The following is a 16597-nucleotide window of genomic DNA, read 5'->3' as shown; positions in this document are numbered from 1 at the left end:
ACCAAGATGTGGACGCCTTTAGGTAAACGATACTTATGCCCCTTTTCCACTAGTACCTACTCAGCTCGACTCGGCTCGACTCTACTCGGTTTAAGAGCTTTTCCATTAGGTCGTAGTACCTGCTAGCAGGTCCCATTTTAGCACCTACTCAGCCGGGGTTCCAAGCGAGCTGAGTCGAGCTGAGTTGAGCTGAAAATGTGACGTTAACGCCGTGCAGGCAACTGATTGGACAGGGAGTGACGAGAGCGACTGCTGCACGAAAACAAAGCCCGACATTTAAAAAAAAAAAAAAAAAACGGCAACAGTGGCCGTGCGCATTGATCGTCAGTGAAGTTGTCAAAGTCGGAAAATGGCAAGCACACCGCTACCGCGGTCAAATAAAGACGTGGAGACTTTTCTGAGCTTGGTGGCGGCCCAAAGAATCCACAGGGAGCTGGACGGTGCGCCGCCTTGCTGTGACGACTCCACCCACGGCGAGGTGCGACTCAACTGTAATGGAAAACCACCTAAACCGTGTCGAGGCGAGTAGAGTCGAGCCGAGTCGAGCCGAGTAGATACTAATGGAAAAGGGCTATTACTCTTAAAACCTAGTCCAAACCAAACTAAAAAATTAGTTTCCATAATCAAAGGTTGAGTCCAGGCAACCATCACACTGACACTGCAGCCCTGCACACAGAACTCCAAGGCACTGTGCTAGATAAGGAGAAAGAGCACAGGGTCAGTAAAGAAATGGGCTCCTGACCAGAGAACTGCTGGTTTGAATCCTCAGAGCAGCTGGAAAAATGTGGCAGCAGAAAGTGAATGAGTAATGCTCTGCCTCTCATCAACAACTTGGAGACAGGACTTGTACTGGGAAGCCCCCTTTATGCATGTGAGTAACTGTATGACTGTGAAGCAGACTAACTTTCTTGGGTGATTTTTCATAACAGTTGGGTGTCAAATCCCCTCAAGGAAAGTATCTTCATTATAATGAATGTTTTTGTTGAGAGAGCCACTTGTAATTCCTCTATCTGCGTCACCAGGACTTCAACATTCCCGACACATTCCAGGGAGAAGTCCACTCCTCCATTGGTCATCTCCTCCAGCACTTTGCTGATGGGTTTGCTGTGGTCCTTTGGGTTCACAGAGTCGGTGGCGCCAAACACTTTGGCCTTCTCAAACTTCTCTGAGTTGAAGTCCACAGCAATAATCCTCTTGGCTCCTGCAGCCTTGCAGCCCATGACCGCAGCCAAACCCACAGCTCCCATGCCAAACACAGCACATGTGGAGCCTGGTTCCACCTGGAGAGAAATGGTCAAGATGGCACACCAGATTGACCTTCCATAGTCAATTGCACTGTAACAAACATCATTCCTCCCTTTTTGATCACAGATTGTCATTATCATATGATTATATCAGCTGTCTGACTTGAGGAACCATTCCAGTGTGGTGCTGGAGGATTTTACTCAAGGGGCTGTCAAACGTGCAGTTTCACTCCTCCTTTTGGATTTGCTAACCAAGTATAAACAATTTCAGTTGTAAGGTTTTGAATAGAGAATTTTAATGTCCCATGGAGGCTTAAATGCTGATTCAAGAGCTTTTCCAAGGAGACAGACTTTGTCCAGAGGGGCTGCAGGGTTGATTTTAGCCAAAGTGTACTCAGAAAAGGCACTGGTTCCCATAAACTTCAGCACCTTCTGGTCCCTACACGTTCACCTGTAGGGGCGACATCACATCGTAACGATCATTGGCCCTGCATTAGAGAGTTTAAAGTGCAAATCCAACTTGAATCAAATTTTCTTGATGTTCAGCAAATTATAGTGTGAGAGTGTGATGGTATCAACAATACTACACAGCAAAAATTTGCGAGTTGAAATTTCAGGGTTAAACATTTCAGAGTTGATTTCAGCTCCCTCAGTGTCATTTTAACACCTTTAGATTTAAATTGTGTTCAGTGTTTGAGTTATTTGAAAGAGTTGATCACGTCAGTGTTACCCAACACAGCCTGGAGTAGATTCCACTCCCAAAGTGTAATTTTAACACTTTCTGGGATAATGGTGTTAAGTGTTTGGAGTTATTTTAAATAGTTGATAACTATCAGTGTTACTCTCAAAGTGTAATTGTAACAACTTTGGTGTTGTTTGACGTCTCATCAGTGTTAATCAGCTCACAGAGATGTAATTAAGCTCCACCTGGCCACACCTGCACTTCACTTTGAGTTGATGAAGCACAAGGTGTCCATTTTCTCCCATGTGCGCAGTGGTCTTCTAACATTGTAAGTGCAAATCAGACTTATTGAAACAATTATTAATTTGTGCTGCGAACTGCTAAAAATAGACTAGCGAAACACTCATAACGCATCGTGCTGTATTCAGTATAGACTGCAAACAGAACACTAATGTTATTCGCCTCCATAGCATTCTAATGTGCTGATGGAGCGCAGGATTTTAAGAGGATGGCTGTGTTATTGTTTACTTCACTTGTATGGGTAGAAGAATCATTCACAGAACATTAAAATTAGATCCTGGCCGATCCTGTTGGCGGTGGTGTCTATGGAGGCAGGATGTGTACAGATATGACAGCAATATATCAAGTTGTTGCTACTATAAAATAAGGATTCTTGATCGTGATTTAATATTATGATGATTTAGCAATTCATAATTCAAATGTGATGAAAACAAAGTTTTGTGTGTACTATAACTACTGTGTATGGCAGAGGTTCTCAAACTTTTTCATATCAAGGACCCCTATACTGATATGTATTTGGCCGTGGACCCCCTTCTGAAAATATTTTGTGCCCGTGAACCCCAGAAGAGAGTATTTGTTAAATGTTCAAAATTATTTAAAAAAATAGCAGCTCTACAAGCTCTACAAGCAACGAATTTTGAAAAGCTGAAGCAGCAAATAGAGTTGAAGTGGTAAAACCATGGACCCCCCATAACTCTTCACAGTGTACAGACCTGTAAGGCTCCACTTGGTTCCTAACAATCAGTCTTTTTTTCTGGGGACCCCTTGGAACCCCATCAAGGACCCCTGGAGGTCCCCAGACACCACTTTGAGAACCATTGCTATACCATAACTAAGCTTCATTTGTACAGTACTTTGTGTTCATTTACTTTGTCAAATTTTCTTGCAGGTCTGAGTAAAAATGCTGGTCCAGGTAAAGTACAGTCAACTGCAAAAGTATGTGAAGTTGGATGAAGTTGAAGGACGGTTTGACTTTCTGCAGTTCAATGAAATGGTAACATTTAGCATATCATGGCATATCAAGATGAGGGACAGTGATCAAATTTGAACTTGCATGGGGCTGGGTTATGTAAGGGAATATGTTCTAGTTCTATTTAATGATTCTACATTGGTAGATGAATGCAATGCATCTAATGTGAAGTCATTTGCTGTGAAAAGAAACAGTGCTGCCTTGAAAAACACATTCAGTTTTTATCTCACTCTATTATCTTTTCCAGTCATAGAGAGATTTTGCCTGCCACCTGATGCAAAAGTTACATACAAGAATGCAACAGGGACAGAAGTTGATGCTGAGATATTCAGAGACCAAGTTGGACAGGGCAACGTCGTGTTGACAGCTTTCTCAAATGATGGTGAGGTTTAAAGACAGGAATAAGCAAGCACTACATCCTGCAGAATACAATTATTTAGCCTACTTAATGTTTAACTTTTTTCATAGTGCTAATTTAACTCTAGAAAGTGTGGACCTATTTAATCTCCGAAAGGGTGTTGAAGTTGACTCTGACAGAGTTAATTCAACACCAGTCTTTTTGCTGTGTAGGGTGTGAATGACTGAATAATTTGTTATATGATAGTATGAAAATGTTTTACTGATGATAATGATGGTATCACTCTGTGGGTGATTTTTCAATAAATATTCAAATATAATCATCTATGATACATCACATTATCCAGAAGAAGAAAAAACACCCTAGAAAGGGCAAAATAATATTTCAGTAAGCAGGTCAAGTCAGTGATTTAAAATATGCAAAGCGACTGCAAAACATGACAAAACAGATCTAGTTAAAACACCTAAACACAGGAGCAAATATGCCTCATAGTAACTCAAAAGTGCTATCTGTGCAAATGAAGTTGAAAACTAAAGTATTGATACTATATGGAAATATCGGTGGATCGCGATATACAGTATTGGATTTTCCATTTATTGTTCCACGTGCATTTATCATTCAGTTATGCTTCATAGTGCTAACAGAGAGAGCTATGGAAAATATGAGCCATCCATTAACACACAACCAAAACGGAAAAAGAAAATCTCCAGGTTTTGTTTCTGATGGCATCACCAGGATAATCTTTGGATTTCTTCTGTTTCTGCCTTTGAAAGAGATTCGCTCGTTCATCTTTCCAAATTAAGACTGAGCTGTCCAGGATCAAAAGGATGATATCTGCAAATCATGTTTAAAGTGGTAGAAAAGTAATCAATACATATATGTGCAATCATACATGCTTTGAGAAGAATCAAAGCAGCCGTGCTGAGAGTAATAAAAAATCGTTTTTGAAATGTTGCATAAAATTAATTAGGATTAAGTATTCCCATCAGCAGTGGAAAGATTTTTTTTTTTTTTTTTTTTGTTGTGCCCATTAACATTCGTCCTATTTTTTCTTATCTGAAGACAAAAATATATTTGACACTTCTTTACTGCCAACATTTTTGAATACCCAAAGCAACTTTTCAGTTATTGCCAATTGTGTGCGTCTTTACTTGTATGATGAATTAATTTCCTACTTTTGAAGCAATTTCTCTAGAGTAAATAAAAAACTGTAATTTCCAGCTATTCAGCACACCATAAACTGGCTAAGAATGCTTGAGCTGAAACCCTCCTGATGAATTTCTTCAGTCCTACATTCTAGGATTACACATGTAGAAGCCTCCATGTGGATATGATACCACCTCCATACACAGGACATACTAACTCTAAAGAGTGCAACACAAACTATTCAGCAGACTTAGCACTCCCTCCAGAGAAAGCTGGACCCACCAACAGAGGAATCAGGAAAGCAGAGAGGTCAGAGAAAAACTATCAGAAACACAGACAGTGCTTCAATAAACTGTCTCTGTTTAACCAGTTGTGTGATGCTGTGGGCTTCACAGAATGATAGAACTTTAACTTATCTGGTGGTTATGGGTGAAACCTGCAGTTAAGGATTTAAAATCATAACTCCCTCAATTCTTGACTGATTTTTTGAAGCGGTTTGCTTTATTACAAATGTCAGATGTTTACTTGTGATAATGAATATGTTGTTTAATTAGAAAGACTGGTTTTCACATCAAAATAGTCTGTTTTGTAGATGGTAGCAGTAATAATTCTCTAATTTTAAAGAGTTACTTCACATAAATAGGTTACGTAAGTATATTTGTATTTTTTTACTGGTTGTGTTCCAGGCAGATAACAAGCTTTTATTCTGGCCGGTGCACTACAGTGGCAAAATGCCTCACTCAAAAGAAGTGTACTGTTTCCATTATTCAAGAAGACAGTCTCCCAGAACCATGTGGGGAAAGACTGACTCTCTGATGAAACTGAGTTAAAGCTTTTTAGCCTTCCTTTTGTCCATCCAACACCCGAAGAACACAGTGCCTTGTTAGTACGCTTCCTTCTACAAATAAATTACACACTCATTTTGCCTCAAGTTTATTTATATTGTCCTCCTGACAAAACTTTGTCTCCTAATTTCTCCTCCACTGTTAAAGCCATCAAGCCTTTTAAATTAAAAAGTTCAGCTGGTTTAGGAAATGTGTGCTTGCATCAACATTTTCATACCTTTAATGCTTTATTTATTTATTTTTTTAATTACCTTTTTTTTTTTTTAATAATCAGTCAGTAAACTACTTCAACTAGTGTGTCAACTACTGTGCCAATGGTTGCTTCAACCACTTCAATTAATGCATCAACTGTTTCAACTACTTCAGCTAATATTTCAGCCAATTCAACTAATGAGTCAACTACTGCTTCAATATTTCAACCAGTGTGCGACCTACTGCCTCAACCACTTAAACTAATGCCTCAACTGCTTCAACTAGTGTCAAGTACTGCTTCAACTATTTCACCTGTTTCCAGTATTGCATCAACTGCCTCAATTAATGCATCGACTTCTGTTTCAACTAGTTCAATTAATGCATCAACTACTGCTTCAACTAATATTCAGCTAATTCAACAAATGTGCAAACTACTGCTTCAAGCACTTCAACTAATGCCTCAACTACTTCAACTAGTGCCAGCTGCTGCTTCAGTCATTTCATGTTTCTGCTACTTCAACTTGTGTCAACTACTGCTTTAACTACTTCACCTAATACATCAGCTATTGCTTCAGCTACTTCATCTAATGTGTTAATAAATACTGCTTTAACCTACTTCAACTATTTGTCAACTGCCTCAACTTCCTCAATTAATGCATCTAGTGCCTCAACTTCCTAAACTAATGCATCTACTGCCTCAACTTCTTCAATGTATCTACTGCCTCAACTTCTTCAACTAATGCATCTACTGCCTCAACTTCTTCAATTAATGCATCTACTGCTTCAGTTTCTTCAATTACTGCATCTACTGCCTCAACTTCTTCAATGAATGCATCTACTACTGCCTCAACTTCAATTAATGCATCTACTGCCTGAACTTCTTCAATTAATGCATCTACTACTGCCTGAACTTCTTCAATTAATGCATCTACTACTGTCTCAACTTCTTCAACTAATGCATTTACTGCCTCAACTTCTTCAATTAATGCATCAACTACTGCCTCAACTTCAACTACTGCCTCAACTTCAACTAATGCATCAACTACTGCCTCAACTTCTTCAACTAATGTGTCAACTACTGCTTCAACTATTTCACCTGTTTCAACTACTGCTTCAACTACTGCCTCGGCTGCTTCAACTAGTGTCAGCTACTGCTTCAACCACTTCACTAAAACTTCAGCCATTGTTTCAACTACTTCATCTAGTGTGTTATATACTGCTTTAAGCTACTTCAACTATTTCAACTCAATTGTCTACTACTGCTTCGACTAATGCACCAACTATTGCTTCAATTCTTTCACCTGTTTGGCTTCTTCAATGAATGCCTCAACTACTGTCAACTGTTAATTCAACTGTTTCAACGAATGTGTCAATTACTGCTTAAGCCTCTTCAACTAATGCATGCACTGCTGAAAATGTTTCGTCCATTTGAATATTGTCAGAATTTTAAAGAGTAAACAAGAATTTAAATTGATTAAAAAAATCTGCTATTATTCATGAGCATTCTCATGTTGAACCCCTGCTGATTAATTTCAAAACCCTTGTGTATAATGCCAAGCTCATGTAACTTGCTTCTCAGATGGCCTGTCCAATTCATAACCTGCTCATTGTCATATTAACAGGCAACAACTGTAAACCTTTAATATTTCAACTGTTACTGTAAATATTTAACTAACAATATGACAGTATAATTTTAATGTACAGTGCTACTGTCCTCAACTGACAGGGTCACTTTAGGACACTAATAAAAGGATGACAGGATGATATGGCCTCAAGATTGGGGCTTTTAAGATGCCACATGTCGGAATTGTATCCTGCAGTACAAAGCTTCAAAGAAACAAAACCTCTTCTTGCTAAATGGCTTATCTGTTCTCAGCTGCCATGTTGCTGCAAGCAATAATTTAGGATGTTATAATAAAAACATATACTATTATAATAAGGATGTGAATGTAAAGAAACAAAAGCAAACATTCCAAAACAGCACTGTCTTTTGTCAATTTTAATGACCTGCTGATTTCATTAACATGAGTCAGACATTACATATTAATGATTTCCTAATATGTGGCCAACAGTGCATTAATCTATATTCAAATGTATGACAATATGCACTACTGGTGCCACAAGTTATGTAGGGAACACGTAGTGTGCATCCACAATTAAAGAGGAGTGTAAAAGATGAACAATTCAAGTTTGAAGTTATATGCTATGGTCAGAATATTTAGAAAATATCTTTCTTTAAAAGGCACTATTTCAGAAAAAAAGCCATATCTGGTGTATGATAACTTTCATTCTAAAAACTATCAATTGTTGACACTCTTGCATTCTTTCAGCCAAAGCTGCCAAAAATATTGACAAGCACCTCTCCCTGGCTATCCATAGTCAACAAAATATTCTTCTGAACTGCTTTTGAATGAGGCGAAAAAAAAAAAAAAAAACATCTTGAGCAAAATGTTGGGATCAATTTCCTGATGTCGACTTGGATTCAGTTTTGCACAACCCAGGTCTTTATAACATTTTATGATTTAAGATCCATCAGAAAGACTTGACAATCTTCTCTGAACTTGTTTTTCTTGTGTTCATGTCCCGTTTAAGAGCGAGGCAGATTTAATAGGTGAAATCAACGAGGGATCTGTTCAGTCAGTCTCTGATGGAAACACCAGGTGGTTCAGATGTCTGGTAGCCTTGGTCAAGTTTTCCAAATGGTCTGAGCACAGAATACAGCTTGTCTGTGTATTTATCCCACTGTGTAGCAACAAATCCAGGAGGACACTGTTAAATATTTATTTTCAAAGTAGTTTGATGGCCATTTACAACAGCGTGAATAAACACATTAGGCCATTGGGTTACACTGATATTAAACCTTATTCTTGATACCTCTCTCGAGGGTTCACCTTTGTGCAAATGAGGCAAAATTAAACATTCTGCATCCATTTGTCAAAACACAGTCTGTATCCATGAGCATCATTTTAATTCTCTGCCTTTTAGGATATATAGCTGATGGACAATCACTTGGAAGTGTGAGACAGTTTTGAGACAACGCTTTTTTTATACAAAAAAGTAAGAAAAGAAAATAGATTTTATAAGTCAGTAAGCACGTTGATCTTCCATTTACAGTAAAATATAAACAATACTAAAAAGATAAAATGAAAAGAAGCTGACATCACGACAAAAAAAAAAAAAAAAAAACTCCCTCGTGCCTGAAATAGATATGTTAATTCAAACTTAATCTGGAATGAAGTGGAATAAGTTTAAGGTTTCAAGACACCTAAACAAAGTAACAGTGTGTATTATTGAGCACCATTGGCTGTGGTGTGTAGCAGCTAAAATGACTGATTCTTACTGTCCATGCATTAGTACGAGGACCCACAGGTGGTTACAAAATACTTGTCAGTAGTGTTTGCACTGAAGAACATGCAAGTGTGAGTTTTACGTGCCTGTGGAATGCATGGTTCTTTCTGCAGCTGCCCTCGACAAGGAGCTCTGGCAGAATAAGCAGCTCAGCACAGAAGTCTGCATTTGAAAGGGAAGCAAGGCAAAAATGTGGCAACACATATTAACACCCATAATCATGCAAGCAGGCATACACTGATCCCCATTCACACACACAATGCATAAAGGGATAGTCCACCTATTTTAAACATTTTCTATTATTCCATTCCCCCTAGCTGTTCTGTAGGACAGCAGTGGTGCTATCTTCCTCTCATTGTTACTGAGTGCTGGATACTGGCTGGATGCTCAAAATGCTAACTGTCAGCCTCCTACTATTAAGGTGGACTTAAGAAAAGCTAACTCTCTTAAAAATAACCAACTCAAACAAGGTTTAACATCACTTTACAAGTGTCACTTGAAAGGCATCCACTCTATCATGCATTTCACAAACCTCTCAGCCTCCTGCCAGCCACCTCTGGAGTTGAGGACCAGCACAGAGAGCTGAGACTGCACAAGAAATCATTCTACAGTTGTTTTCCCCCCTTGCACTCACAATTGTATGCCACTTTGAGATGTAAAACATCTGCTAAACACCATCAAACTGAAACAATTTGAGTGGATTAAGGCGGTTATTTTTATGAATATTAGCTGGGGTGGCGGGCACCTCAATGGCAAGAGGTTAGGGGTAATATCACATTTTTCAAAATGGGTGAACTATCTCTTTAAAGTATGTAATTTCTGACAGTTCTATAACTTTCTAAGAGCAACTTGAAACACCTCTGCAGAGCTCGGAGCCATACAGACTGAAAGCTTATAGCAGACATGACAGTGACACAGAGGTAAACAGACGGTGATAATGTTTGACTTAACAAATCCATTTTACAATAAGCACCCACAAGAGAATGAGTAAAACCCAAAGGGTAACTGAGGACACTGAGTCAGCGCCTGGAGTAGGTCTCCATACTGGGTCAGAGTTAAGTTAGATATTCTTTTGTCATACAAAGCAAGCCAAGCCTGGAGATTTTGTTTTATAACATTTCAATGGCAAATTTCTGGACTTCCTGAACTGACTAAACCAATCCCCTTTTTGGTTGGCACTGTGTCAGGTGGGTCCTTTGCTGCATCAGGTTAGCACTAGAGTTAAACTGACCAACGAGCAAATCTGCCCGATAATGAACTTTCATAAAAACCAGATATCAGCCAATCAGCACTGGCCAATAGTCATACAATGGAGGTGATGATACGATTCTAATCAATAGCTTCAGCCTGTCAGTCTGTGAGATTTGCAATGAACCCGGTTTCACCCCAAGCCCATGCCACCTTGGGCCAACTGGGTAATATTGGAGAGTTTTAGAATAACATGCTCTAGATCTAAGATTTGGAGAAGTTTATCCACCTTGCAAAAAAACTTCAGGCAGGAACACTGGGCTTTAGTTAACTGGAAGAGCAACAATTGAAAAATATTAGTGTTGGTATCAGTATTATCTGTACTGATCAAATCACAGTTGGTACACAACTAATCTGGGCGTTTGTCATGGCAGAAACATGACATCAGTGATGAATCAAAACACTGATATGAGGAGTTGTGCACCCTTACTCTCAGGTTGAACAACTTGCTTTCTATGAATCATGACAGAAACATGACCTACACACACAACGGTCATGAAAACATGAAATCATACTTCCAGGACAATGCCAGTGATTTTGCCATGTAACATTCATGTGAGAAGTAGAGGCACTACAGCGCCCCGTCTGGTGATAGTAATATCTGTTTTTGAATGTTCTAAAAATACTTCTTGTGCTGCATGAATTGAATATGTGTCAGTAAAAAGTGTTAATATTGGTAGATCAAAATATTATGTGATGCAAGGCTGCTGGGGTGCACAGACAACAACAGTCTGAGCTCAGTTTTGTTGAATTTAAGTATAAAGTCAATTTAACAGTTTTGCATGGAATGAATTTTTGAGATCTCTATCATTTGTACTGAGTATGACTGTTTGATGAGTGTCTGGCTTTAATAAATGATGATGAGACCACTGTAGTAAAGAATCAGGTATTCAACCTGCATTCACCTCAACCCCAAATATATTTGGCAACTCTTTTGTGGGGCTTACTTCAAATGTGCCTTAATCATCAGGTAAAACAATAGAGAGGTGTGATGAAAACGTGACTAACTTTCAAGGTGTCATATTTTTCCTCAAAGGATGATGAAAAAAGATTAACTGGCTTTAACATCCAAAACCACCTCAGACGACCCTATAAGGCACTCAGTAGAGCGCGAACCTGCCCTCAAGCTGAACTTAATCGGCTACAGCTTCCGTAACAGTTTATGTTCGTGACTTATTTGCCTTCCTGGTTGGATTCTCAGACAAAATATCACGAGTGAGATGCTGCTTAGCGACCAACTTGGACATTTAAGTGAAAACTGGCGATTCCTGTGGCTTTGTGTGAACGATCCAACATTCAGTGCCTAATACCTACAAAATTAGTCTTGATCTGGTATGCCTTTTCCACCCAAAAAAATCTCGTTCTGGAGCTGGTTTGGCTCAAGATTCATGGGTCCAAAATACTGTATGTAAGGAACTGGCCCGTGTTTCGACTAATAATCAACACCGATAATCTCCATCTTTCCTGGTAGAATAATACAAAGCCACTGGGCTCCCGACTATTCTATTCAGGAACTTAAACAGAATAGTCGGGTGGAAATGCAAAAAAACGGTTCAAAATTTTGAGTGCAAACCAGAACAGAATCGGTTCTTTGTTGGTAGAAAAGGCAAATGAATGGTACAGGACATGGAAAGATGAGGCAGCTCCAACAATAGTGAATTTTGGAATCACTTACGTAATTCACTTACTTCATAGACTTTAGATTGATTCTATGAAAAATCTGAGAAGCTGACAATTTCAGTGAGCTTTGGAAAGTTCAGTTCACACACATAACCACAAATGGCAAAACACGACAGGCTTCCACAATTAAAGTTCATTTAAGACAGAAATACATCTTTCCAATAATACAAAACTGTCCCACAATAAACCCCCAAAAATAATTCTTACAAACACAAAAATGATGAGAAAACAGAAATACAAAAACAAGTGTTTTTTTTTTGTTTTTTTTTTTTTTCTTAAGGCAAGATAAAAGTAGGTGACGTTTAAGTTTTTTGGTGATATTATGGCAAGCTTGTGACAAGGGGCACCTGTGCACTTTTTGGTTCCTGTTTTGTGAAGAAAACTTTCAATCCGCCTAGATCTGGTTTTTTTTTCTGGGACGGTTCTGAGCCACGCCACTTTAGAAGAGGAGCGGGTCATCAGTCGTCGATGTCTTCGTACACATTATCATCGAAGGGCTGGCCCACAGAGCGCTGCATTCTGTGCCTTGAGTACTTGAGTTGAAGAAGATCTCCCACCTCGCTGATGACACTAAGTGCCTGTGGACAGGGACAGTCAACATGCATAGATATGAATGACACTGTGTCTCAAATATCTTGCCTGGTAAAAGTTAAAATGTATTAATTTAAATTACAAATTGCTCTTTCAACAGAAAAAAAAACAACATCTCACTAAACAAAATGCTGTAGATTCACTCCATTTAACCATTTGAATGGTGGGTGTGGTTACTGAGAAAGAAATACTCTCCATACAGAAAGTGACAAATCTAAACTTAACAGTGAAATTCAAACTGTCTCCAAAGCAGCAACGAGACAGAGAAAGCTGGACTCACTAACGATGGCTGAATGTCCTCACCACCTCCAATTAAGGCTGTGTCCACATTAAGACGGGTGAATCCCAAAACACTGTTTTGGCTTTGGGCTTCCATCCACATCTCTAGTATTTGCACACCATTTTCCAAAAACCTGCCTTCCACACTGAAATGCCCATATCCACACAAAAGCTTTACACACCTTGGAGACCGTTTGTGAAAAGCTCAGTTTTCATGGATGGACAATGCTGGCTTAACGTGGATGAAAGGCTAAAATGGAGAAATAAAAAGTGTTTTCAAATTCACTCGGCTTAGTGTGGACATGGCCTAAGATGAAGACTTTTAGGCCCAAGGAACAATTTCCTCACATCAGTGTTAACACCATTTCTGTGTAATGAAGTCCTTTAATCTTTCAAAAAATTCAGTTACATCCTGCTTCCACTTGGGTCTGCTTAAGTGCCAAGAGGCAGAGTGTAGTTTTAAAGAGTAGAAGAACAGAAATGGGGTAAAAACATTAGCACTGTAAATTACTGCCAAATTATGAAAACAAAACAATCAGGGAGAGGCAACCCAAACACTAACTAGTTAATAACAGACAAAATAAACTTAACTGTGTGCTGCACCTGAGTTGTAGAAATTCAGAGTGAGAACATTTTGTGACATGATTTAATTTTGGCCTGTCTTCACCTCTTTAAGAGAGTAAGATAGCTTTAAGTTTAGAATTAGCATTAAATTTAAATTAGAATAAAGGTTTAGGATACAGATCATTTAGGATTAGGACTTGGGTTCAGGGTTAAAATTAGATTTAGGATTAGGTTTAGAATAAGGTCTGGGTTAACGGTAAGTACACTAATGCAGCCACTGTAATGACCTCATAAGGATAGAAGTTCAAGGATGTGTGTGTGTGTGTGTGTGTGTGTGTGTGTGTGTGTGTGTGTGTGTGTGTGTGTGTGTAGAAGCTCACCAGTGGATGAAAGAGACACATGAGTGAATATGACACATCAAAGTAAGAGATGGTATAAAATGAGAATGAATGACAGAGAGCGAGAAACTGTAACAGCATGACATAAAAGTGTCAGATCACTCCCCTCCCTGTCGCTGCTCATTTTAAAGAGCAAGAAGAATAGCCGATAACTAGCTTGATAACCTTGGATACTGCGAGAACATGGCGTGCCCCTCAGCCAGCTGAAGCACCACAACAGCCCAACTACATGAAAAACCAAGACGTGTGCTCTGGCATCATGTGACATTATCTGAGTTCATTTTTAATATGTAAAGAGGATTAAGGACGGTCTAAGTTTAAAAGTGGGGACTGAAGAGGGAGAGGAGGCAGGACTGCAGTGAGCAGCTTTGAGCAGAGTTTAACGAACAGGCCTTGGGAGAAGCTTTTTGATGTGTTGCCAAGAGCCATCCAAGTGCCATGATGTGCATTTACATAAACCATCACAAGCAGTGAAAGGGATGGACACTGAGTGAATGTATAAAGTCTACAGGCTGTGGGGGCATGCAGCATATGCTACACAATAGCCTGGGCAGCGGACTGGCTGACACTTCAGTTCATTTTTAAGAAGTCAGACCGATTCAGCTTCTCCCGTGTGATGTAGTCCGCTGCCCAGGTTATCTACAGGGACGTCAACTGGCAGATTCTGTGTCTCAATAAGTTAATAAAACCTCCACCAGCAGACGTGAGGTCATTTGGGATACTGCAACCATTAGAGCATGCTGTTTCCTTTTAGTATCACCATGACCGTGTTTACAGTTTTGGAACAACTTCAGGGCCATTACACCTACAGGACAGGACAGTTTTACATGAACTTAGCTGCATAACACCTAGCAGAGATGAGGCCAGCCTTGGGGCCAGCCTTGAAATTTCCAGGCAGATTATTGCTCTGTCGGAGCTAATTATCTATCTGTCTTGTGCAGATAATTAATGTTTCACCTTTGTCTCTGTGTGAGTGTGTGTGAATGGTTGATGTGTGTTTGTCTGAGTGCGTGCTCTGTCTATTTTAGATCCAGGTCTTCATGGTGTTGGTGGTTGTGTGGCTCGGGTCCCTGGCTGCTCCAGTGCATCTGGCTTCCCTTGGCGTCCTTGTCCCTCATCCGCAAACTGTTTTTACACTACGTCCTTTGTATTATACATATATATCTTTTGTTGTTTGTTTTCTGTGTCTACAACATCTATCGCATGTCTGTCCGTCCTGGGGAGGGATCCCTCCTCTGTTGCTCCCCTGAGGTTTCATCCAATTTTTCTCCCTGTTAAAGGTTTTTTTTACAGAGTTGTTCCTCATCCAAAGTGAGGGCTAAGGACAGAGGATGTTGTATTTCCTGTAAAGCCCTTTGAGACAAATTTGTAATTTGTGATTCTGGGCTACATAAGTAAATGAAATTGAACTGAATTTAATTTAATTGTAACATCAACTCTTGTGAAAGCAAGCTAGGATCCCTGAGCCGCATCCTTGGTTTGTTTTATGTACAATTGGTAACATTCCTATCAGAACAAATCCCTATCATCCTATCAAGTTCCTATCAAGAGTGGCTATTCACTTATTTATCAGAATCCGAAATACTTTATTTATCTCCAGGGGGAAAGTAGGACAGCTGCAGGTGCTCAAATTCTCAAGAGAAGAATATATTATAAGCATAAGTGAACCTACAAGAAATAGAGAAGTGTGTGCATTATGTGCATTGAGCATTATCCCTATGAGGTTTGCCGTTCAGCAGTGGAGGTAAGCAGTTACCCTGTCGAGCATGTGTTTCGTGTGGGCGGCTGAGATGCAGAATCGTGCTCGAGACTCGATGATGGGTGTGGCAGGGAAGCCGACCACTACCACTCCGATGTTCCTCTTCAACATCTCCCTGCCGAACGCTCTGGTGGGAGGCAGAGGGAGAGAAAATGTCATGACGGCAGAAAAACAAGAGAGTGGGATTAAACTAATGTATCGAACAAGAGAGCAAGCCAATACTAAAATGTATTTACTTATTTCAAATCAGATATTAGGCAATGTCATCCTCTTCTTGATGCTATGAGGCAGTTTGTTTGATTACATACAGCATCTATTATAGAATTTATCAATACCATACCAGTTGTCTATGGAAATCCTTTAACCTAAAATGACTCTAATGCCACATTTTGATCAGATTCAACTCATGCAAACATGAATACACTGTAATATTTTGTTGTAGAAAAATCCATCCTGAGTTTCACTGGAGAGTTTGTGTGCCCTGTGGTACAAATGCAGTTTCTGAGGCTTTCTAGTCCTGCACAGGACAAAAATCTAGGGAAACACTGAATAATTTATTGTTTTTGGTCAGCTTTGAGGATTTTTGAATATTGGCACACAATATCAGCAATCTGCAGCTTTGCTTAGAAAAACTCAAATCAATTGAACCCCATTAGAGACTAGCTCATACATCTGAAGAGTTTCATTTCAAAACCCTGTTTTTCAGGAGGAAAATGTCCATTGTTCAATATGGCTTTACACTCGTAAATTTTGTTATTTACTATACATTTGTCCTGTGACAATACCTGTAATGATACTCATAAGAATGTACTCTTTTCATAACAGAAATCACATCAGAATAGGCATTTCTTTGTTATAATGGTGAACAAATCATTTTGGGATTAAACAAATCCTACCTGAAATGTCTTATCAATGATCTAACCAGGAAATATTTGTAATAAACAAATATCATATGTTATGACATGATGCATCATTAATTTAACAGCACTCTTT

The 16597-nt window shown here is 39.2% G+C and overlaps 2 protein-coding genes and 1 long non-coding RNA gene across 3 annotated transcripts in view; 1 reads left to right on the top strand and 2 right to left on the bottom strand.

Annotated features, from left to right (window-relative positions):
• Positions 1-920: 920 nt before the first annotated feature.
• On the bottom strand, positions 921-1710 carry LOC115380766 (alcohol dehydrogenase 1-like). The gene is made up of 2 exons (XM_030081974.1): positions 1696-1710; positions 921-1280 (listed from the first exon to the last, which is right to left on the bottom strand). Exons 1-2 carry the CDS (start codon positions 1708-1710, stop codon positions 921-923), a joined length of 375 nt encoding a protein of 124 aa, XP_029937834.1.
• A 439-nt stretch (positions 1711-2149) lies between these two features.
• LOC115380637 (uncharacterized) lies at positions 2150-3751 on the top strand. Its single transcript, XR_003930354.1, has 3 exons — positions 2150-2254; positions 3116-3220; positions 3444-3751. It is a non-coding gene; the product is annotated as an uncharacterized LOC115380637 (long non-coding RNA).
• Positions 3752-12307: 8556 nt separating this feature from the next.
• Positions 12308-16597, bottom strand: part of LOC115354567 (serine palmitoyltransferase 2-like) — a 30387-nt gene continuing 26097 nt past the window's right edge. Inside the window, 2 exon segments of the mRNA XM_030044967.1 lie at positions 12308-12591; positions 15602-15731. Of these exon segments, the coding sequence (XP_029900827.1) occupies positions 12472-12591; positions 15602-15731 (250 nt within the window). The 3' untranslated portion in view covers positions 12308-12471.

The sequence above is a fragment of the Myripristis murdjan genome, chromosome 22 (genome assembly GCF_902150065.1).
Source record: "Myripristis murdjan chromosome 22, fMyrMur1.1, whole genome shotgun sequence".
NCBI lineage: Eukaryota > Metazoa > Chordata > Actinopteri > Holocentriformes > Holocentridae > Myripristis > Myripristis murdjan.
Note: the sequence above shows the minus strand (reverse complement) of the source record. Positions and strands in the feature narration are given on the sequence as shown.